The 22,180-nt window shown below is 34.3% G+C and overlaps 4 protein-coding genes and 1 long non-coding RNA gene across 15 annotated transcripts; 3 read left to right on the top strand and 2 right to left on the bottom strand.

Annotated features, from left to right (window-relative positions):
* The first annotated feature begins 537 nt into the window (after positions 1–537).
* Positions 538–5,142, top strand: LOC116434702 (carbohydrate sulfotransferase 4). 6 transcript variants are annotated; one of them, XM_031993358.2, is made up of 8 exons: positions 538–688; positions 1,062–1,189; positions 1,850–1,897; positions 2,271–2,404; positions 2,476–2,711; positions 2,780–2,978; positions 3,057–3,236; positions 3,450–5,142. In XM_031993358.2, the coding sequence occupies exons 2-8, from the start codon at positions 1,070–1,072 to the stop codon at positions 3,769–3,771; spliced, it is 1,239 nt and encodes a 412-aa protein (XP_031849218.1). In that variant the 5' UTR covers positions 538–688; positions 1,062–1,069; the 3' UTR covers positions 3,772–5,142. The 6 variants fall into 6 exon arrangements, with proteins under 6 accessions (XP_031849218.1, XP_031849481.1, XP_031849570.1 ...); XM_031993710.2 differs by having other exon boundaries at positions 658–688; positions 1,062–1,255; XM_031993621.2 differs by lacking the exon at positions 1,850–1,897.
* LOC116434934 (uncharacterized) lies at positions 5,143–7,723 on the bottom strand. The gene is made up of 8 exons (XR_004236669.2): positions 7,639–7,723; positions 7,271–7,344; positions 6,898–6,957; positions 6,592–6,714; positions 6,356–6,414; positions 6,112–6,169; positions 5,865–5,921; positions 5,143–5,652 (listed from the first exon to the last, which is right to left on the bottom strand). It is a non-coding gene; the product is annotated as an uncharacterized LOC116434934 (long non-coding RNA).
* A 62-nt stretch (positions 7,724–7,785) lies between these two features.
* Positions 7,786–11,613, top strand: Xpc (DNA repair protein complementing XP-C cells homolog). The gene is made up of 5 exons (XM_031992473.2): positions 7,786–10,028; positions 10,113–10,318; positions 10,400–10,664; positions 10,743–10,911; positions 10,997–11,613. Exons 1-5 carry the CDS (start codon positions 8,328–8,330, stop codon positions 11,350–11,352), a joined length of 2,697 nt encoding a protein of 898 aa, XP_031848333.1. The 5' UTR covers positions 7,786–8,327; the 3' UTR covers positions 11,353–11,613.
* Positions 11,614–12,506: 893 nt separating this feature from the next.
* LOC116434484 (uncharacterized) lies at positions 12,507–14,339 on the top strand. The gene is made up of 4 exons (XM_031993224.2): positions 12,507–12,675; positions 12,791–13,454; positions 13,524–13,654; positions 13,714–14,339. Exons 1-4 carry the CDS (start codon positions 12,641–12,643, stop codon positions 14,165–14,167), a joined length of 1,284 nt encoding a protein of 427 aa, XP_031849084.2. The 5' UTR covers positions 12,507–12,640; the 3' UTR covers positions 14,168–14,339.
* Positions 14,340–14,414: 75 nt separating this feature from the next.
* On the bottom strand, positions 14,415–22,100 carry tho2 (THO complex subunit 2-like protein). Of its 6 annotated transcripts, none has more exons than XR_012998036.1 (29): positions 21,921–22,100; positions 21,729–21,772; positions 21,289–21,380; positions 21,081–21,194; positions 20,858–20,973; positions 20,638–20,768; positions 20,163–20,542; positions 19,912–20,090; positions 19,173–19,765; positions 18,875–19,109; positions 18,651–18,768; positions 18,424–18,586; positions 18,158–18,339; positions 17,798–18,082; positions 17,599–17,711; positions 17,330–17,525; positions 17,136–17,264; positions 16,939–17,067; positions 16,613–16,870; positions 16,320–16,471; positions 16,117–16,246; positions 15,940–16,045; positions 15,818–15,852; positions 15,641–15,751; positions 15,492–15,555; positions 15,362–15,423; positions 14,841–14,913; positions 14,699–14,762; positions 14,511–14,590 (listed from the first exon to the last, which is right to left on the bottom strand). XR_012998036.1 is itself a non-coding variant. In XM_076364754.1 (28 exons), the coding sequence occupies exons 1-28, from the start codon at positions 21,983–21,985 to the stop codon at positions 14,559–14,561; spliced, it is 4,278 nt and encodes a 1,425-aa protein (XP_076220869.1). In that variant the 5' UTR covers positions 21,986–22,100; the 3' UTR covers positions 14,415–14,558. The 6 variants fall into 6 exon arrangements, 4 of the variants coding, with proteins under 4 accessions (XP_076220869.1, XP_076220870.1, XP_076220871.1 ...); XR_012998037.1 differs by having other exon boundaries at positions 15,492–15,552; XM_076364754.1 differs by lacking the exon at positions 14,841–14,913 and having other exon boundaries at positions 14,415–14,590.
* Between the last annotated feature and the right edge of the window lie 80 nt (positions 22,101–22,180).

Genomic DNA, 22,180 nt, shown 5'->3' with positions numbered 1-22,180 from the left:
ACGAGCATCGTTGATAACGTATATAAAATCGTCAAACCGGAAACTAGCTAGTGCGAAGCAGTTAACGATATCGTGTTCGCACAGGAACACCGACTGTCATTATTCTGATGATTAAAGTCGACGATCCTTATAGTTTTATGCGCGACTTTGTATTCAACGTGTTTCGTTGTCCATCGTCGTTCCGCCCCGTTACGGCGATCGATTTCCACGAAGTCGAGGCGAGCGTCATTGAATTGAATTTTACATCGCGATCAAATAATTATAGATGTTCGCGTGACGAACGCTCGCTGACAGATCGCGAGATTGTCGCACGCGGGGCTTTCAATTTTGTCCATTGTACATCTCCCGTGATCACGACGGTCCGCCGTTGGCCATTGTGGCCTCTCAGCGAATATTTCAGCCTTACATGCTGATGCTCGCGGCCTAGTGACTGTACATAGTGGACGCGATGGATCTTACACAACACTTATACACATGAAGAGGACACACGGCGAGTCGTGTGGCCGCCTTAGCCGCAATACGGGCCTCCCTGCGTCAGTGGACCACGATGATCGGTGCACGCTGTTCATACGTTTTCCCTTGCTACTTTAAAATGTCACGGAAAACGTGAGAATTTCTTCTGATACGGAAACGAGCCGTGCATCTTCCACTCGGAACCTCCAAATGCAACGAACTGCACGATCCTGAGGTGAGCGAAAACCCTACACGCCTTTTAATGACGATCCCCTTAAATGCCACTGCTTTCTTGTTCATTCAAATCAGTGTTATTTTCTTCTCCTCTTCGGCATGATATATGACATTTATTGCTATAATCTGTGTTTTGATATATATGAGGAAACTTCAATGTTATTTGTAGCTTTTAGTGGTACTGTAATCGGTTGTTTTAGTATCTGTAGTGCTTCATTATAAGCTTCCAGTGATTCTTATTAGAATTGATTTCAATCGATGTCCTGTTCTACTTCTTATTTGGTGCTTCTGTTTGAGTATTTGTGATGTATATAAGTGTTCCTGATCATGGTGTTACGTTGGCTTTAAATGTATGCTTTTGTATTTTGTTGAAGGACCAAGGATGTCAAAACGACTCAGCTTCTATGGTCTGATAGGCCTGGCGTCCCTTTGCATCTTCTTCTTAGCATTTAATCAACGCTACAGCAGCTATCTCGAGCATCGACTGCAGCCGGTGATATCGGTCAGTAAAAAATCGGAGGTGGGGATTGCTCTAAATTGAGTCACGCCAAACACGCTCTTTCTGATGGTAAAGTCTAACTTTTGCACCTAACTTTTTTCCACTCGTATGCTAACAATGAACTTCTTGAGCCACGCAAAAAGTTACCAGCTCTCTTTCTCCCTGTTTCCACCTTCTCCTTATCCTTTTTTATAATGTAGCATTTCAGATATCTATTGTCAGAGATCCTTGGAAATCTTTTCCTCCAAGTTTGAAAATTAGCAGGGTAATTTATTGTTAACTTGAAAACATTGCTTTCTACTAACACACAAAAGGCTAACATATTTATAATGAACTGTAAATATTTAGCTAACTAGTCGTGCAAATACAGTAGCATTAACAATATATTTATGTAACAGCTTTACATACATTTTATACTGCTATTAAGAATTGCATGAAAACTTAAATGAAAATCCTTTTGTTCTTCATTGTTTTACAGTGCACCTAAAAATAATACACACATACTTTTATTCGCACCATTGCACATCTTTTGACACTAATTCACTACCTGCATAGAGAAAGAGGGAGAAAGATATTGTCCTGGTTAAGTCAACAACATTATCGTGATCACTATCTAATATGCACAATGTAGACACTAAATTATCAGTATTTTTTCTAATGTAGGATGTTGAGATAAGGCCCCGCCTCGTCAAAATTCAAGAACCAGTAACGGTAAGTGATATGCACATGTACTAGTAAATTTGTGTGTGCTATTACTATTACAAACCAATATACTAAGTAAACATCGATACATAACTACAAACAAATAAAAGAAAAATATTTTTTAACATAAATTAATTGGTACTTAACATATTTATTAAATTTTTATTTCAAAAAAAGATTGCTGTTGGTAAGTGAACGTCTGTCCTGAGTTTAATCCTTTCGCTCATAACAAAGCAATTAACTCACAACACATTTAATATAGCAATGGAAATTAGTAAAATTCACATTATGTACTAACCGCCTCTGCTTATGCTTTTACTACAGAACATTTTTGCATAAAGGAAGTAAAATTTTGAACATAAATTCTATATCTCTTTCACAGACATATTACAGGGGATCTACAGAAAATGTTACACTTTCCGGAATACAGGAGGTCGTGGATCAACAAAGAAAAGCGATCCAAAGGGAAATGGAAGACTACGAGTATCCTAATGGAAAATATGGTGTTAATGTTAGGTAGGTGTACTGTCACCTACAATATATTCGAGCTCAATGTACTTGTAATAATTATACGATATTTGGTGCAGCAAGTTAGAAGATTTGGTTATGGAAAAAGGTGGGAGACCAATGAGGAGCGTAATTTTAACAAGTTGGAGGAGTGGAAGCACATTTTTAGGTGATGTCGTAAACGCACACCCAGCAAATTTTTACCATTATGAACCCCTGCTTGACTTTGGAATTGTGCAAATTCGAGGCCCCCCACTCGCAGACGAAGCCCTCCGAAACCTCGAATCTTTATTGAGATGCGAGTTCCATAACCTCGGTAAAATTTTTCATACATAATCATATAATTAACCGTACGACAAAATTAACAGCTACTGATCCTCTCAGATCGATACTTGGATTACGGTAAAACACATCCTTGGGTCTTTAATCACAATACACATTTGTGGAGGCAATGTCAAGCACACAAGAAGATTTGTTGGGATCCACGTTTCGTTTCCAAGTTTTGTAAATTATTCCCCTTTCAGTCGATGAAAATTGTTCGCCTGAGGTTACGCGCAGCGGAGAAACTTTTAGAACAAGAAGAGTAAGAACACCGTTGTTATCTAAAAATTGTTCGGTTTCAATATTCTGCAATGGAAAATATATCATCAATTTTATACAGTTTAGGGATACGGTTAGTTCTATTGATTCGTGATCCAAGAGGAATCCTGCAATCACGAAAGCATCGGGAATGGTGTCCCACTAAACCGGATTGTTCGGATCCGGCATTGGTATGCGCTGACATGGTGTCCGACTTCAGCGCTGCAGTGCGATTAATTAAAAAATACCCACGTACTTTCAGGTGATTTATTTCGTAATTAGCATTTGCTGGAATGCAAATCGATTGACGACTTTATACGTAGATAGTGCTACACCTGACCCTCATGTTTCTAAAACGTATACCAGCGTTTCTTACCAATATTTCATTTTTTCTCGTACCGATTTTCATTCGCGTAAATCGAGGGTCAGGTGCATAGAGTTATCTTCGAATAATATTTGTCTTCGTGTCCAACAGGGTAGTACGTTACGAAGACTTATCCGTAGATCCTTACAAGCACGTGAAAGACCTATACAATTTTTACGGTTTGGATTTTCATATAAATGTAAAAAGATTTTTGGATACTCATACAAAGAACGACGTCGGCGGTGTATCGAGCACTTTCCGTAATTCCAAAGTAGCGCCATTTCATTGGCGCACGGATCTCGACTACGAGGAAGTGGACGCGATACAAAGAGTATGCGCCGAGGCAATGCAACTATGGGGATACGTGATAGCGTTGAACGCTACACATCAAAAAGAATTCAATCCTCTTACCGAGTATCACTTGCAATTGTGACATCCATCCTAGCACGAGATCAACTTGTAGTCTAAATGGCAAATATCACGCTAAAGGAACAGTATTTTAGCTGGTTTCCGCGCAGATACCGGGAATTATCACAAGTGCCGTACTTCACATTGAAATGGTAAAGGTGCTGCTAACACAGCTTGCCCGGCCAAATCCTTACGAACTGGATTCGGCGAAGTAACGAATAATCAACCTCGTAAGACCAATGGTGAATCTGTTCCTTAAATGAATTTAAGAGGACGCGCGAAGTGCTCTTTAAGCTTGTTGCACAACGACAAAAATGAAAATTGATCTAGGATTTTTAGACCAGAGTATTAGGCACTGAGAACTGAACCGAGTTCCTAAGACCCTGGTGTGCAACAAGGAAGTATCCATATCAGCGCAAGCATTACGTGAACCTAAATGACACGACACTTTTTTAGATTTCAAAGTTTAACTATGATTCCCACAAGTACCATTGTAATATGCAATAGGATTTTCCACTGAGCAACGGCGTTAGATTTTGAACGTTATTTTTCACTAGAATATTTACTGAAAAAGAAAAACAAAGACACGACATGTAGGGTTTGTTTTACTACGCGACTGTCTGTTTTCACATTTTCAGTCCGGAACGACTTATATAAGGATATTCCTTTTATAAAGAGGTACATCGGTACACTTACACACACGGTTTCACGAGCACATGTACATTAATATTATAATATTGATTTTTTTACACGTTAGCATGAGTATTCTTTAAAGAAAAAAAGGAATTGGCACTCACGAAGTCTGTACCTGCGTTAGATGTCGTTTCATTTGTTTCAAGTAAGAATAGTTTCCGCGTAACCGGCCTTCATGCCAAAAACTAGAAAATGATATTAAGCTTGTACAATTTTTTCTTTTGTACATACACAATGGAAATAATGTTATTCCGAAAAGTACATTGAACAAACGCGAAAAAAAATACTCGTGTAGTCTGAACTCAGTCCATGACAAACGTAAAATGACAAATCATTGATGAGCAATTTTTAACCCTTTAACTACGGCTGTCGTCAATAAGCGATTTGATGAATTATGCCGGGAATGGGAGTCGCTTATTGACTTTTATTTATTTTGTTGAGATTGCGTCAATGAAACAAGTGCGAAGAGTGTTTATGTTTATGTCTTTGTACATAAATCATCACATATAGATAAGAAATGTATGTATCAGCATTTGTACAACTTTTTTTTCTATTTTGCGTTTAGACAGACACATTTGTGAATATGTACGAGTAGCTAAAGGGTTAATGAAATTTTTATTTAAATTTTTTTGGGCGTAGGCGCATTTGCTAAACGTACTGTAAAGTTATTCATATGAATTTTTAATAAATTTTATATACTGCATTTGTAGCATCCTATAAATATATTTACTTTACATACTTATTGATTAATTAATATTTCTTTTACGAAATAATGTATAAAAAAACAAGATATATGAATCAAGTACTAATGCTCAATTTGGATGAAAACGTAGCTTTCCATGACGATCGCAGTCACTTAATGAAATTTGTACTTTAAATTAAAGCTTCGAATGTATCTGCCATTTAAACTTACGAATCATGTATTTGAATCCGGAGTTCCGTTTTTTATTTCGTGTCACGTTTTCATTAATATTCTTTATAGGAAAGATGCTATATTGTAAAGATAGTAATAAATTAAAAACAATTGAATTTTATATTTGAAACTACTGCATCAGTACCACTTTGTGCATTATTACTTTCCAAGTAAACACGACAGTATAGTCTAGTAATGTTTTACATTTTATAGTACCATTTGAATGTATCATACATCTTTTATGGAATAAATTTAATTTTTCCTAAACGATGCTCATTCCGTATCTCTTATTATGGTTATCTGAAACAGAAAATAATGGAAACTCAAACTTTACAAATACGTCTCGTATTATTATAAAATTATACTTTTATTTCAGATAAAAAGAGATAGATTATCATTAAATTTTCATAGCGTATATTGTAAAACATCATTAAAGATAAACATTAACTAGTTTTGTTCTTCGATTTTTGGTTATAACTATAAACATAAGGAAAAATCTAAAAATACCGTACCTTTCGATTTAAATATTTATTTTTGTACTGTCGAGTAACACATCTCACACTTCGTACCTGAAGAAACAGAAAAACAAAATGCGTTAAATTAACATAACCTTTTCTAACAGCACACATTAATTAATATTAATTCATAACTCAGTGAGGGCAAGTGCAAATCATGATGGTAAGTCATATTAGCGTATAAATAGGTAACATCACAGTTTATAATAATAAGCGCACTGGAATTATTAAATTTATTGCTCACCTAATTCCAGAACGAGGTTACTTAAACTTGTACATTATGTGAAACCTATTTAAGGAATCTGTAAAGAAAATAAAATTCTATTTTTAATACTATATGCATACTTTATTTTATACTCCAATTTTATTTAAAGATGTAATCAGATAAAGGTTGCATCAAATTACTCAGATATATGCTTGTCAAAATTAAATCATCACATAATTATTGCTATAACTACAAATTCAATCATAAAAATTACAATGCTTACTTTTCTTACTCATGAAAGTCCATTGCAATGAATTTTTGTTTTAGATGGCATCTTACTTCCTGTAATGCAAAATTTTATTTGGTCATTATAATGTATTGCTTGGACAATTCATTTGTATAAGACAGAACATGTATCAGTGTGATAATATCACCATTTATATATGTATGACAGGGATAACTAAAAATTCATCATAAATTATGTTCAAAAAATTATGAATATCATGAAAATAATATTACCTTTCTACTTTCCCATGTTGAAGACTTCGCTCAAGCTTAGTAGCTTTAGCTTTAACCCTCTTTCTAATTGAAATTATTTTCAATTATTCCTTGCACTATGAATCTAGCCCTTTTCATCCTCCCCTATAAATACAAATATTCCTATTAATAAAAGACATATATCTTAGATCCAATATCTCCTATATCTTGTTCTTATCAGATTGCACTCTCTACATAATACTTCTGATTGACTGGGGAAGTGTTAAATATTCATCATGCAACTTATTATTTTTTAATATCTACCCAAACAAATGTAAAATAACTTACCCATATTAACACTAAAAGTATTTGTTAGGAAATGCTGCTGTTTCAACATGCTCATTGGATCTACAAAGAAAAGATATTACATTTACTTACGCACATGTAGTTTAAATAAATTAATTATGAATTTATAAAATCTACTTCAGAAAACTGAATCCCTCATGTAATATTCAGACTGGGGCAGTAACATAACATCATGGTAAAAATTTAAACGATTACACGAAGAATTAAAGAAATAAGTTTTAATAAATACGCCACGTGTTAATCGACGACGTAAGAATTCAGAAAAATACTGACCGTTTAACGCAACAAAAGTAATGAAATTTAAAGTAGAATATTAAATGCAATATGTACCACGTGGGAAATGAAGAATACTCACTAGAAGGATTGTTAACAAGTTCAAACTAACACGACCCAAGGCACGCTTCGAGAGATTAATTTCATTTAAAGAACCTAAAAAATAAAAATTATACTTCCAGTGACTATCGAGCTAATAACAAGAAATATTTGAATTTTTGTGTATATTCAGAAGCATTTTAAAATCGTAATCATAAAATTTGTCATACGAACGAGACAATATATATCATCATTTAAATATTGTTAATTTCTTGTGATAAATTAAGAAAAAAATATAGCAATAAATGATTCGGTGAGTATTAACTGATCGAAAAAATATTATTTTCTATGTGATTTAAACAACATGGTTCATAGATGCAGATGGATTATGAAAATGTAAAATGTGCTTACCCAAGAACGTTCCAAACGAAAATGAACAACCGTTTTCCGATGCACATAGAACATAGTGGGAAGAGTCCTATGGCGGGAATTATACTCCAAAGGCGACATCTGGCGGAAAAAATTAGAACCAACATTATATTTCAACAATCTTTGATAGTTAAATTACATAATAATTTTTATAGAAATCATAATCGAAAGAAGTTGTTTTTATTTTTTACATTTTAGATATAATTTTGGAACTAATATCGGCCATATTTAAACATATTGTTGAAAATAAGCTTAAATATTTTACTGTCATGATCTCAGAGACAATACAATTATAAACAATTCAGTATTAAAAAATAAATTATTTTTTTATAATAAAGATACCATGAAAATTTGTCTCAAGTTTTTGCTATATTGTTATGGGAATTCCCACTGTAGAAAAAGTACTAAATGTCTACCAAGGCACCATCTATTATTTAACAAGTAAATTTATGAATAAAACAACAACAAATACACTTTACGCAATAATAAAATTTATTTTCTTAATCATCCTTCCTTTTTCTAAAGCTATTTCAGTGCGATAAAAATAATAAGTGATATTATTGTTATACGCCTGAAGCGTAGAAACATGTTGATGTCATATGATGCAAGGGTATAAAGTGACGGTTAAACGAAAAGAATAAGAAATTCTATGACCCCGCAAAATTTTTGAAATGGATGATTTATCGGAAGATAATAGTTCTGACAGTAGTGATGAGTTTCTGGTAGATCCAGATAAAATTAATTTAAACTCCACCTTTTACACGGATAAACAACTTAAAGCTAATGTCGCTACACAAGAGAATGATACTGATGATGATGATGATGATAACTCGGAAAACGAAGATTTCGAAGATGTCAGTCAAACTGGTAACATTGAGATGTTCACACAAATCCTAAAAAATTTAGAAAGTATAAAGAACCTTGAATTTAATGATGACAACGTCGAAAAAGAGGAAGCAGTGCCTGATTACATTCTACCACCAAAGAAAGAAGCAAAGGTACTGGTACCGAAGAAAGAATTGAACACTGCATCATCTAATGAAATTACTGAACTTCTGTTGCAAGGAGAGACCAGTGGAGTTTCTTCCACTAAAAAAGGATTTAAAAATAAAGTGGTAAAGGAAGAAGAAGAAGATGTAGAAGATATCCCGGAATATACAATCCCAAAGGATGGCGTTAAAATTACTTTACCTGGTACCAGTTTAATGTTAAACAGAAGGAAAAAGAGAGGTAAAGATTTGAAAGCAATTCTAAGAAGACGATTGAGAACCAGTCAAGTGTACATAGAAAAAGTAGGTTTACTCTGTTGGCTGGCTTATGGATTTTATTTAAATCGCCAAGTAAATGAGCCTGAAATAATGTCAACTGTTTTGTCTTTAATGTCATCTGAGAATTATCCAAAGAATAGGATTGATCTCAAATATTTGGAAAAATTTACAAAATGGTTTAAACATTTATTTACATTGGAAGTTGTTGAAGGCAATGACAATGAATGCATTAATAAAGAAAGTTTGTTAAAGGTATTGCAGGAGAAAAAGATTTCTGATTACAGAGAGTTGGTGGTGTTGTATGTTGCTATATTGAGAGCTTTAGGTTTACATTGCCGTTTAGTTATATCACTTTGTCCACCTCATAAGGCATTAAGCGATGATCCAATATTTAAAGTCCTTTCAAATGGGGAGCAAGATAAGACCAAGAGTAAGTCAGGTAAAATTAAGAAAAAATCTGTTTCAAAATTGAATAAGGAAGAAACTCCTGAAAAGGCAAAAGTGGTTCAAAATAGTCCAGAAGCGAAAAAAAATGCCAATATAGAAGCAAAGAAAAGGGCAGCAGAAGTTTTACAATCAAAACTGCAAAATGATAGTAAAAAGAGAAAATCTAATAATGCTAAAGACTCTAAGACTACAAAAGAAGCAGCGAAAGATTCTAATGCTAGGAACACTGAAAAAAGTGAACCTAAAGCAGTAAAAAATGAGAAAAACATGTCTAACTTAAGGCAGCTTAGATCTCAAAAAGTTAATGTTTCATCTGATAATGATGAATCTAAGAAATCCACATGTCTAAAGAGTGATGGTACAAAATCAAACTATTACATAGAGGAAGATTCTACAAATTCCGAGGCGGAATTTCATCCGAAAAAGAAAGTTGTGACACAAAAAAAATCGAATGACAGTAAAGAAGAAAAAGCAGGAAGTTCTAAAAATAGTAAAAAGACTAATAGAAAACTACTATCCAGCGACAGTGAAAATGAGGAAACGGATAAAACGAGAAAAACTCCAGACCTTTGGGCTGAAATATACTTAGAATCGGAAGAAAGTTGGATATGTGCAAGTATAATGGAAGAAAAAATCCATTGCATATCTGAAATATATGTGAGTCTTCAGAAGATTAAGTAGAATTAGATATAACTTATTCCATTAACTTATTTATGTTAACTTACTTATATTCTGTTACAGAAAAAAGCAAAGAAACCTGTGTTATATATAGTATCATGGAACTCTAATGGCTTAATAAAAGATGTGACTAGACGTTATTGTCCACATTGGCTCACAGTTACACGCAAGCAACGCGTTGACGAGAAATGGTGGATGGAAACACTGTCTTATTGGAAAGAAAAAGATACTGCAATTTCTAGAGCTGAAGACCAAATGCTTTTAAACAAGTATATTTTTCATCAGACCTTTATGTATCTGAAACTTATTCATTATATTTTCCTTATCTTAAAATTATATTTATATTGCAGAGAATTGGAGCAACCTTTACCTAAAACTATTGGTGAATGTAAAGGGCACCCGTTATATGTTATTGCAAGACATTTACTGAAATTTGAAGCATTATACCCTCCAGATTGTGTACCATTGGGTCATACTTCCACAGGTGAAGCCATTTACTCTCGTTACTGTGTACACACCCTTTGCTCGAGAGAAACGTGGCTAAAAAAAGCTAGAGTTGTGAAACCAAACCAGGAACCCTACAAAATAGTCAAAGCTCGTCCAAAATATGATAAGGTAATTACTACAAATTTGTTATTATTATACGTCATAAAACATGTTAAATAAATATATAAAATTATTTGCTTTGAACAGTTGTCTGGAACAAAAATTAGGAACTCGATGTTAGAAATATTTGGCGAGTGGCAAACAACGGAATACGAACCACCTGTAGCCAAGGATGGTATTGTTCCACGGAATGAATATGGGAACGTAAATTTGTTCAAACAATGTATGCTTCCAAAGGGTACTGTTCATATAAATCGTAAGTATCTGATCATTAGGAAAGTTACTAAAACATAGATAACAATATCATAATAATTCTATACATTTTGTGTTGGTGTTAATAGTTCCAGGATTGAATCGAGTTGCTAGAAAGTTGAATATTGATTGTGCACCAGCTGTTGTGGGTTTCAACTTTGGATCTATGGGTGTAGTACCTGCACTCGAAGGGTATGTCGTTTGTTCCGAATTTGAAGATACGTTAAGAGAAGCCTGGGAAGCTGAGCAAATTGAAGCTGCTAAGCGAGCTGAAGAGAAAAGAGATAAAAGGGTTTACGGAAATTGGAGAAAACTGATTCGAGGTCTGCTCATAAGGGAACAACTGGCAGCTAAGTACGATTTCTCGCAGAAAAGAGAACCAGTGGCAACTAACAAGCGAACGAAACACAAAAATACGGACACGAAAAAAACGAAAGTGTCCTAAAAACTCCGTCGTGCATGTACCATTTGTAAAAAGTATTTATTAATATTATGGATGATTTTTATTATTAGATTATAGGATACTTTATATCCGGCTCACAGGTTTAACGCAGCATCCTTTGAACTGTTCAAGTTTTCTTAAATTAAATGTATAAAATGTAAAAAGGATACATTATATCCGGCTCAAAGATTTAAGGCAGCAACCTTTGAACTGTTCGATTTTTCTTAAATTAGGTATATAAAATGTAAAAAATTATGTAGAGTGTATTGTCGAAGTAAATTCCCCTCAGGGGCCGTGTGGCGATCACAGTTCGGAAAGTGGCGATCCCGGGGTCCTTAGCTAGGGTCTAACCAACCCTTGGTGTGGACGAGACACCTTGATATGCCGAGTGCCGAGTCCCCTTGTCCCCTCACAGAGAGCGTACCATGGGTGCTTGTCCCCGGGTCGTCTCGGCCGGTGCAATTGGTGTTGGATTCGTAGTGGCAGTGGTTGAAGCCTACATGCTGGGCAGAGACCTTTCGAGGGTCTCGGCGCGTGAGCAGCGTCCCACCTGCTCCTGGACCAGACAGGAAATCTGGTAGAGTTTTTGGAAAGGTAACTCGGCGCTACCAACAGTCTACTTCCATCGGACTTGTCATCCCCGGGAAGCAACGCTGGTAAGGCTACGGCCTCAGCTGATTGAGCTCAATCTCAATCCCACGCCCATGGGGGCCCTCCATGGTAGGCCTTCACGGCAGGTACATGGAGGATAATCGGACTTCCCTCTGTCAAAGTAAATTATTTAATTTTTCGGGTTATGGAGAAATGTATGATCACAAGAAAAATTTCTATTGTAACTTGTACTTTCTAAAATGTGTGACAGTATTCCTTATAATTTTTCTACGACAAAAGATTTATCATACGTTTTGTTGTAACAATTATTTTTGTACGTTTAGCGATTGATATTCAATCAATATCGCTTCCAAAGAAGTGCGATATTTTGTTCGTAACTTAATTACTTAAATTATGCGAAATTATTCGAACATTGCATGTAAACACCGATTTTTGTACCATTATATAAATAAATTCGAACACGTATAAAACGATTTAAGATGGATTGGAGTTTGAATTTTATTTGAATATTGTGAATGATCGATAAACAACATCGATGTATAACATCGATATTCCTGAATATCGATATTCTACACGATTTAAATTTTGTATACAATGGATGCATTTGTTTGTATTGAAAAGAGAAGATTTGACTGCTTACATTTTCACTCGGTAATTGTTTAAAATTATTTGTTTTAATATGGACCAAGAATGTTATTCATCTATGTATACCTGGTAAGTGTACTTGTGTATAAAGTTCATAAACAAAAATTAAGATGCAACGATAGGTTATGTTTTGCATGAAAGGACATTTAAATTAAGGAATTTTATTCGTTTGTATTGTTTGTAGGTTTGAAAAATCTGGAATGATATCAAATATAAGAACACATCTTCGTCAAAATTTAATTAACGCACTAAAAAATAAAGATCTTGGTTTGAAAAGTGACCATCCAAAATCTGCAAAACAGTATGTTTACGATTTACTGATAGCAGAATATTTATTTAATCATAATTATGCTTATACCTTGTCCGTATTTGCCAGCGAAGTACCTTTGTTAATCAATTTTTCTAATAAGACAACTCAAAGATCTGATACAGATAAAAAAAGTGTAAATGAAAAACTACAGAACGATTACATATTCCATGTATTAGAGACCTTAGGTATTAATCCTCACGATACAAAAGGACAATATGTTATATCACAATACATTGATAGTGATATGCCACTTTTATTATGCATATTAAAATGTATAACTATGTTCTCATACAATATGCACAACAATGTACCCATAAAAGAAAACACTACTCTTTGCAATGAATCTACACAGACAAAATTTTCTTGGATGTCTTATAACTCGCAAGTAGAGAAATTACTTGCACTAAAGAAGAAAATATCTGTGCACAAACAAATAGTTAATAACAAAATACATAAGAGACAAACAATGTTGAAAGAACAAGCATTACTTGTTGAACAACAAATCGAAACACTAAATGCGAAGCTTCAACAGGTTCAGGTAGCAAAACTATTATTAAATAATTAAATAATCTTATTTCACTTGATTAATAAGTATACTTCTTCTCAGAATGTTATGCATTCAATGAGTTTAAAAGAAAAAGAATTAAACGAAAAAAGGCAGAGTAGTGAACAGAAAATTCTACAGAAAGAGATGGAGTTGGCATTGAAAGAGAGATTGTTAATGCAAGAAAAATATAGGTAAGAATTTATATATTATATTAATGAATTTCTATATAATTATGCATAATTATTTGTAGACTTCAGAAAGAGCAAAATGGTTGTAAGAAATTGGAGGAGGATTTAAGACAATTACAAGAACAGAAAAAGGTAATTGAAGAATCTACTAGCCAACATGTACAGAATATGGAAGTACAAACAGACTTTACGATCAATGCGTTGCAAGAAGATAAAGTTAGGATTCTTACTAAAGAAAAAGAAGAATTAAATGCTCTTATACAAGATCAACAGTTGAAAATAGAGCAAATAACTCAACGTGCTCTTCAGCTGTCTCGACAAATAGAAGGAATACGCGTGTTAAGGCCTACTAACACGGAAATACCGACTCAAACTGCAAATACAAATACAGTCATCAGCGAAAGTAGTTCAACGGAAGATATCCTTCAAGATGCGAAATTAAGACTGAAGCGCCTAGAGGAGGAAAGTCTGAAAGCAGATCAGTATTATTATAACTTTATCAATAATTCACCGTAACAATGATTTGCAGTAACTTAATAGCAGTACAATGAATATTACAACGTGAATATCCACGAAGTACACTATATTTACACCATAATATATTTTATATTAATTTATTTATAAAATACCTATGAGTTCGACGAATATATGAGACTGTAATTATTTACCTCCGTTCTTATTTATTATAAAACGACATAAAATATCCCGATTACGAATCTCAAATTGAAATAAATACGTGTCAAAGAATGTTTTTTGTTACCTAGTTTATTTTATAAAATTGGACGTCAATATAATATACAAATTATTCACTATTTTTTTTCTTTATTATTTGAATTCTACCTTAATTACATGCAACACCAAACGTAGTATATAAAATGTGAAGTCAAATTTTTTCCAGTGTTGTACATCATCTTCGTTTGGGATCCGAACTCCTTCTATTGCTGAGGAATTAAGGAGAATAAACTTCGTTTTCGCTGAGTTGAATCGACATATTGGTATTTCAATCGAATCACGTCGATGCGCAATGTATATTTGAAAAAGGATATTGTTTATCTCTGCCCTCACGACCTTCCCGTTCATGAGTACGTTCCTTTGTGTAGGGAGACTTTTCCTGAAAATACATTTTCATATGAATCTTCTGAATGTCGAGTGTTCCTGCGAATGGCGTTTGGGTACTTGATAGTATCACCTATTTTTTCTGGTCTTTGCTATTGTCTCCCATTTCGTCTTTTCAATGTACTCGAAGCGGACGTCTTTATCAACTAAGGGGTCAAGGAATAGTGTTAGAAATACGATTCAGTTAATTGATGATAGAAATGTCGGGAAAAATGTAAAACTGTGATGCGATAGGATTCATATAAACAACGTGTGATCATGTGATTCGAATGTGTGCTGCGTATTCTCGTTAAACAGGGACGTTCACTTTTTCTAATCCTACGCTACGCTCTGTTATCCATAACAATTACAGGGAGTACGACTAAATGACCTACTTACAATCGATTTCATTATTAATAATGAACAACAGCCGACTACGGAAGAAATAGTTGAAGTAGTGCGATAGATAAAAAAAAAGACAATAAAAAAAATCATTTTTTTCCATATATATTCGAATCAATATATTCGAACGAATACTGATTACTTTCAAGACTCAATTTGTTTCATTCTTTTTTTGTTTGTAAACAATGGAATATATTGACTCGAACTACCGACCTTATTGTAATGATGTTTTTCTCTATGTTCGGGCATGTCGCCATTTTGATGCGCTCCTTTCGCTGAAAATAATTTTCATTGTTCATCGTGCAAGAAGAAATTTCTTATCTCGAAAGAAAATTGCAATTACCTCTTTCATCGTCTTTTCTTCTCTTTTGTTCTGTCGTAACTGCTGATTCGTCTGCTCTATCCTGCTTTTTGTGAATAAAATTAACCAATTTTATATGGAATACTATCAACGTACCGAATGTATTACACGTAATGAATATTAAAATGTACCCTTTTCCGCCCCACTTTCTTTTCTCTTCGGAGTTCCTTCTGTTCCTCCCTTATTTTGCTTTTGCTCGAACGCTCCTTTTTATCCAAGTTCCCTTCCGCGCGTCTTCCTTCCTGTTAACGGAATAAACGCGAAAGTTGTAATATAAATAAACAAATTTAAACAGTGAACATCCTCACCTTCTGTATATTTTCAAGTTTTCTTCTTTTGGCATCTATAATTAAACATTATCGGTATCATAAAGGAGAATATTCTATACAGCGTTATGCTTTTATTATTTAGATATTATTTCAATACAAACCTCTGTCAGATCCATCTTGCGTTGGTCCGGAACTAGCACTACTATTTGATACACTAGAAAGATCCCGATCTAAATTATCTACTCCACTACTATAATAATGTTCTTCCTGAAATGGACATTAGACGATAATCCACTATTCCAATATTGAACTACGATCTGTGTAAAACGTATATTTACTTTGTAGTATTTACGATCCTTCTTGTCCATGGGATCATCTTCTTTAACCTCTTCTTTTTTCAGGTGCTTGTCTTTTCCCTCTGTACTCTCTTTACCTTCCTCCTTTTTTCTGACTTTCTCAGAACTCTCGCTATAGTAGATTAAAAGAAATGTTAGAATTTTCAAAAAAGTATACTTAGGTTAAAAGTAATCATGTAACCTACTGATATAGTTGATTCGATGCACTTCTCTTCTCACGTTGGTCTTTATTTTCTTTTTCAATTCGAGTGTCGCCATTTGTTATCTCTTTACTAGAGATTCCATCGCCCACTTTCTCCGACGCGTCGCTGTTTGGAGTATCTTGGGTCTTTCCAGCCTACAGGAAAAATGTTATTATTGCACTAAGAATTTTTTACATTAACACTAAATTTACGGACGCTTATTATTCATTTCATTGTATAGATGTTGGAAATTAAAACCTCACAAACAGAGAGTTAGGATAATCGAAAGTAATTACTTTGTCGCCGACATGGTGAAAGTCTGCTTCACGGATCATGTTCGGAGTTTTAGCTTTCAATTGACCACTGTACGACGTAGCCAAAACATGGAGGTCCTGTCGTTGCCCACGCTCCTCTTCCCTCACTTTCTCCACTTTACGCTCAAGGATTTGAGACAACTTAGCCAATACAGGAAAATGTGGCAATATTTTTATCAATATTATTAAAGAATTTCTTATTTGTACGTAATCCTTAGAATCCAGACAAACTACGATAGCCTAGAGGAAATTATATTAATACTCCAATCTATAATTTGTTAGGGGCAATGTGCGAAAGGTAAATATACCTTCGTAATCTTGTAGTGCCATTTGTGGCACACGTGCCTGTAATTTTCAAACCCTACCATGTCGTTCGCTTCAGAGAATTGATTGCTAACTCGGAACTTCGTTACAAATCCTGGGTAATTACTACATTCCTGAAGTAGAATGAACATTGAACAAATAACTGACAATGAAACATTAAAATATCAGAACAAAAGTGTACCTTATCGAATATGGCTTTCTCAGAATGCCATCTCATCACGGTTTCTAGCATGGCGCACAAAAATCTTCCGTAACGATTCGCTTCGTTCTCGGTGCACGAGGTAACTGAATATGTTATATCACAGAAAAGCTGCAAACATTTTAGTTATGATTAGGGAAACACTCGCTCCTCCATTTCCCATTAATTGTACTTACTCTGTCGTAGCATAGAAGTGTCGAAAAATTTGCAGTCTTCAAAGAATGTATAGTGTGAACGAACTTCGCACAGTACATGGCATCTACAGTGGTGAATGTACATCGAGGGAACAAACACAATTGAAGGAATTGCGTTATCGTTTCATTTTTCGCTGATTTGGCGCTTCGTGACAAGAACCACGTATCCTTTTCTTGTCTGGCAATAGAAGTATTTAGAATTTTAATATAATATTCAAATCATATAATCATTCCCATCAATAAGAATTTACCTCAGATATGCGAACACTTTTTCAACGTGCTCTTCTTGTTTTCTTCTTTCATCTTGCAGTTTCTCAATTAAAGTAGTACATCTTTCTTGTTCTTTCTTTCCTTTACTAACATTCTACAAGAAAGAATATATTGATGAAAAATTGTACAGTCACGCTAAAAATATTCTGTTCCAGAGTTAGGACACTGGTCATAGCATACCATGTCTTTGGAATCAGCACTTTGCGCTGCGAGCTGCTTCAATTTGTTAATCTCTCGTTGATAGCTCTCAACGGGAACGTATAAATCGTACATAGACAGGGACCAGAATGTTACTAGAAATTGAGGTGAAATATCTTCCCACACTTTCAAAGGGTGCAAAGGTCTAACGGATTGAGCAACAGGCGCCATTACTGCTTGCGCAGCTTCTGCATACTTCGCTTGTTTCATAGCGGTAGACATTTTCTTGTAATTTGGATCAGCTTTACGCAGGGCATCATATTTAATCTAAAAGTGGTTTATTTATTCAAACTATTCGATCACTGAAATTGAATTGAACTCAATGAAAGTAGAATCATTTACGTTAATAGCATGGGCAAACATTGGTCTCGCAAGGAAAAATGCAACATCAGAATGTATGTGATTGTCCTGTAGCATAGAATGTATAGAAGGAAGTCTCTCCACGTATTCGTCTACTGTCATTGTAGAACCCAAAAATGTTCCGAACTGAACTAACGTATCTTGGCACTGATCATACAACTTGCCTGTAATTTTAAATAGGATACCATTTATTCTCATGGAGAAACCATATGCAAGAAGGAAACGAATTCTATAGACATGACATTTACCGACAAGTTTAAGATGAGATTTATCTGTTTCCCTATATACGACACAATGCTTTTGCTGTGCCATTAATAAACACAAAGCAACAGCAAGATCATGCTCAGCAAGAGCTTCCTTCAACCGTTGAGATGATTTCTTTGTGTTACGCACTTGACTGAAGTAGCCAGCCTAGAAATAATTTTATTAGATAAGATACTAATATTCATTTGTCTGTACTGGTGACTTGGATTACCTCGTTTTTTAGTAAGTCACCACCGGCCATAGCATCTAACTGATCAGAAGTCATTTCTTCGGCAGCTTCAATACCTGCCATTTTTTGTACTATCTCTTTCAATATTAATAAATCTAAGCTGGAAATAGTACCACATTTCATTTTGTTTTGTTATTTCTATTTAATAAACTAGTTAACAATGTACGCAATCTAAAATTGAAAATTATTTCAACTCGATTATATACCTTTTTTGTGCCTTCAGTTGGTTAGCTACGTATTGTAGCAAACCGGTAAGTTCAATATTATATTTTTTGAATATAGCTCCACAAAATGAAGCGAGAGATTGGAGCCAGAGGGATATGCTAGTGCCATCGTGTTTAAATCTATCACGGTCAGCGCCAGCTAGTGCTTCCACGAGACAATAACCAAGTACATCGTACGAAATATTTGTCAAATATTTTAAAGAATCTACAACAGGTCCTGCAATACATAAGAAAATTAGATGCAGTTAAATACATCTGGTCTAGGATATTTTCAACGTACCTATAAGATTATCATACAACTGGATTTGTATAAGAACATAATCGAATAATACACCAGGTGAAGAATGCGTTAATTTCCCTATTGATCTTCCAACGGGTTTAATGGTTTCTTTGCTCACTCTCTTCATAATGGATTTGATCTTTTTCTGTGCATCCGCTCTCTTTCGCAGAAGAGCAGCGTGCTGCAACGGTGTATCATTCTTCCAACGCGCGTACAAACAATATCGGTTCTGATATGGATAATACTTTAAAATATTCCATAGTTCTTCCGCAACGCAACAATTGCAATCCATGAATGACAAAGAGGGCAACAATGCTACGTCAAGTATAGTCAATACATCATAATACAGGTTATTGTTTTTATCGACAGGTTGCTTGTTCGAATCTAACGAGCATTGTCTGATGGCTGCATGACACAACCTCATGATTTTATACATTAAAACGGGGTCATGGTGTAGGTTGGGACCGAGGACTATGAGCATTGGCAACAACTGATCATGTATCTCTTCGAGATCTTCTATTGGCTTCGGAGCGAGAGAGCTCTTTAACGCTGGAACTTTTCTACCTTGTAATTTTGGTGATATGATGCAATGTCTGGAATAGAATGCAAATTGAAAATCGTCTTTAAAAAAATATAGAGAAACATGGAACGAAGATAATAAAAGTTATGATGCAAATTCAATCCGCATACTTCATTCGAATAACCATAAATAATGTTAAATGTTTGCAACTTGACGTACTTGCGATAAACATTTTCGATAAGAGATTGAATCATTTTGCACAACGCTAATGCGATAGGACGTTGATCCGTAAGACTATGCTCTGGTAATCTATTAAACAAGTTTTGTGCAACTTCCCATGCTCCTATTTCTAACAGTGCTTCGCATAATCCGTACTTTTGATTACTCGCATACTTATCCTATTAAAAGATAGTCATGTGATCAAGAACTTCATCGATGCTGAGATCGTGCAGAGAAATATCAATTTGTACCTGTAGATTCTCTTTTTCTTCCGGTACTTCTTCTTTATCTTTAGTGGAAATTACACTCAACTTACGAACATACTCTTTTGCTTGTTTCATAGCCTGTTCATGTTCTTTAATAATGGTCCTATCATCTGGTACTAGCCATGGCAATATATCGTCCAATTTAATAACACCATGTTGCAACATTAGTGCAGTGACTTTTTGCAATGAGAAAGGAGTAGCATTGACAGTAGAACAATATTTAAATCCTAAAACTTCGCAGAGTACCTGCTGATCACTCATATACGAACGAATTAAAGGAATAAAAAGTGCATCATCCTGAGGTCGATTCTCGAAAGTTTCTAGTAAAATGTCCAGTACTCTGTTAGGATCTAAATTGAAATAGCCTACAAAAATTATATTCATGTTGTTATATATGTCTTTTGTATTATAGAACTGATAGTGAATTATATAGAAAAAAATTAACATTTTAAACACGTACCAATAAGAGATTTAACAATTTCTAATATCGTTGGTACTTCGCTCCCTGGACGTTCCTGATTCAATTCCACTATGAGTTTAGAATACCCTTCACTTTCTTCCCTAAATAAATTAAACTTCCGTTGCTTATAGCTGCGGAAAAACATAAACGTTAGAAACGTTTCTCTTCACCTAAAGTTATTGTATTGAGTATTTAACAGTGAAAAATAATAAATACATACTACAATTTTGTCTTCACTTTAATGAATTTGGTTTGGAAATTCTTATTTTTTAATGTTCCTACATCTTGCAACGTATCAATTTCTAAACGTTCCTTTAATATCCTATCTGTTAGAAACTGTGTAAAAAGCAAATGACATAAATTATGTCATTAGGACATTGTGTTTGTTTTTAATCGATCGTAAATACTTGAATCACGTTTACTGTTATCCTATAAAATGATACCTTTTCAGATTCTTTCACAATATAATAAAAATTATTTCTTTCTTCATTATGTGCTTCTGCATCTATTAGTGTAAATATATCTACTATCGCAGATGGTATTGCTCCATCAATATTCTGCAAATAGATATATTTGTACATGAAAAAACATATTGTAAAAAGTATCTTGTGTATGCAATAATATTCTTAGCTCATAAATATCGTGTCTCACCATGAGTTCACCTAATGTCTGAACTACACTGTCCTTTTTTATGTTCCCATGGATTCCATTTGATATTAATTCGTAAAATCCTCTTCTCCATTCTAAAATTAAAGGAAACATCACATAAAAATATAAATTACATCATCGGTTTTATATTCATTCGCATCTGTTAAGTCTCTCGTTAACTTTCATATACTTTTAAAGAAACAAACAATGCGTAATTAAATTTAAATAAAACATAATGAATTTACATTTGTATTTGTAATGTTTAAAAATAAGAGATACATTATAATGCAGCATATTGAACGAAACATCAAATTTAACATGAAAGGAGTTATCGATAACTTTGGAAACACAGAAACGAAGGACTTTAGCATGCATAAACAGATCTACAATGTTGGAACATGCAGCCAAGCTGGCTGGGGAAAAATCGTAGAATAGAGATTCACCTGTAGTGTTGCCTTCCTTAAATTTGTGCTTGATTAACTTGAGGCTGCAAACAGTCGTTAATTGACAATTAACTCTTCAGAAGAGCGAGAAACAGGAGAGATAAGTTGCAACCATCAATTGCACAGAGTATGCAGAGTATCAATTCAATATTAATCGAACGCACTTCTGACGTTAATGCGTTAACCACTTACAAATCATTTTTCCCATGTTTATCCCATGCTTTCCATATTTCTGAATTCCACACTTTACCAGCCATTTTAATTCCATGAAAAGCTTTTTAATGATAAAAACAATTGTATCAACATCACAGGTTAATAGACTCCATTTTCCGCCATTGCAAGCGTCCTCGAAGCTATCGTGGCGCGATCTTCCTTACGTCATACAATATATCTAGTATAACAATCTCAATGGTAAAACTATATACAGATGTCCTCAAGAAACATTGTCACTA

The sequence above is a fragment of the Nomia melanderi genome, chromosome 2 (genome assembly GCF_051020985.1).
Source record: "Nomia melanderi isolate GNS246 chromosome 2, iyNomMela1, whole genome shotgun sequence".
Taxonomy (NCBI): Eukaryota; Metazoa; Arthropoda; class Insecta; order Hymenoptera; family Halictidae; genus Nomia; species Nomia melanderi.
This window is presented reverse-complemented; position numbering and strand designations above follow the sequence as displayed.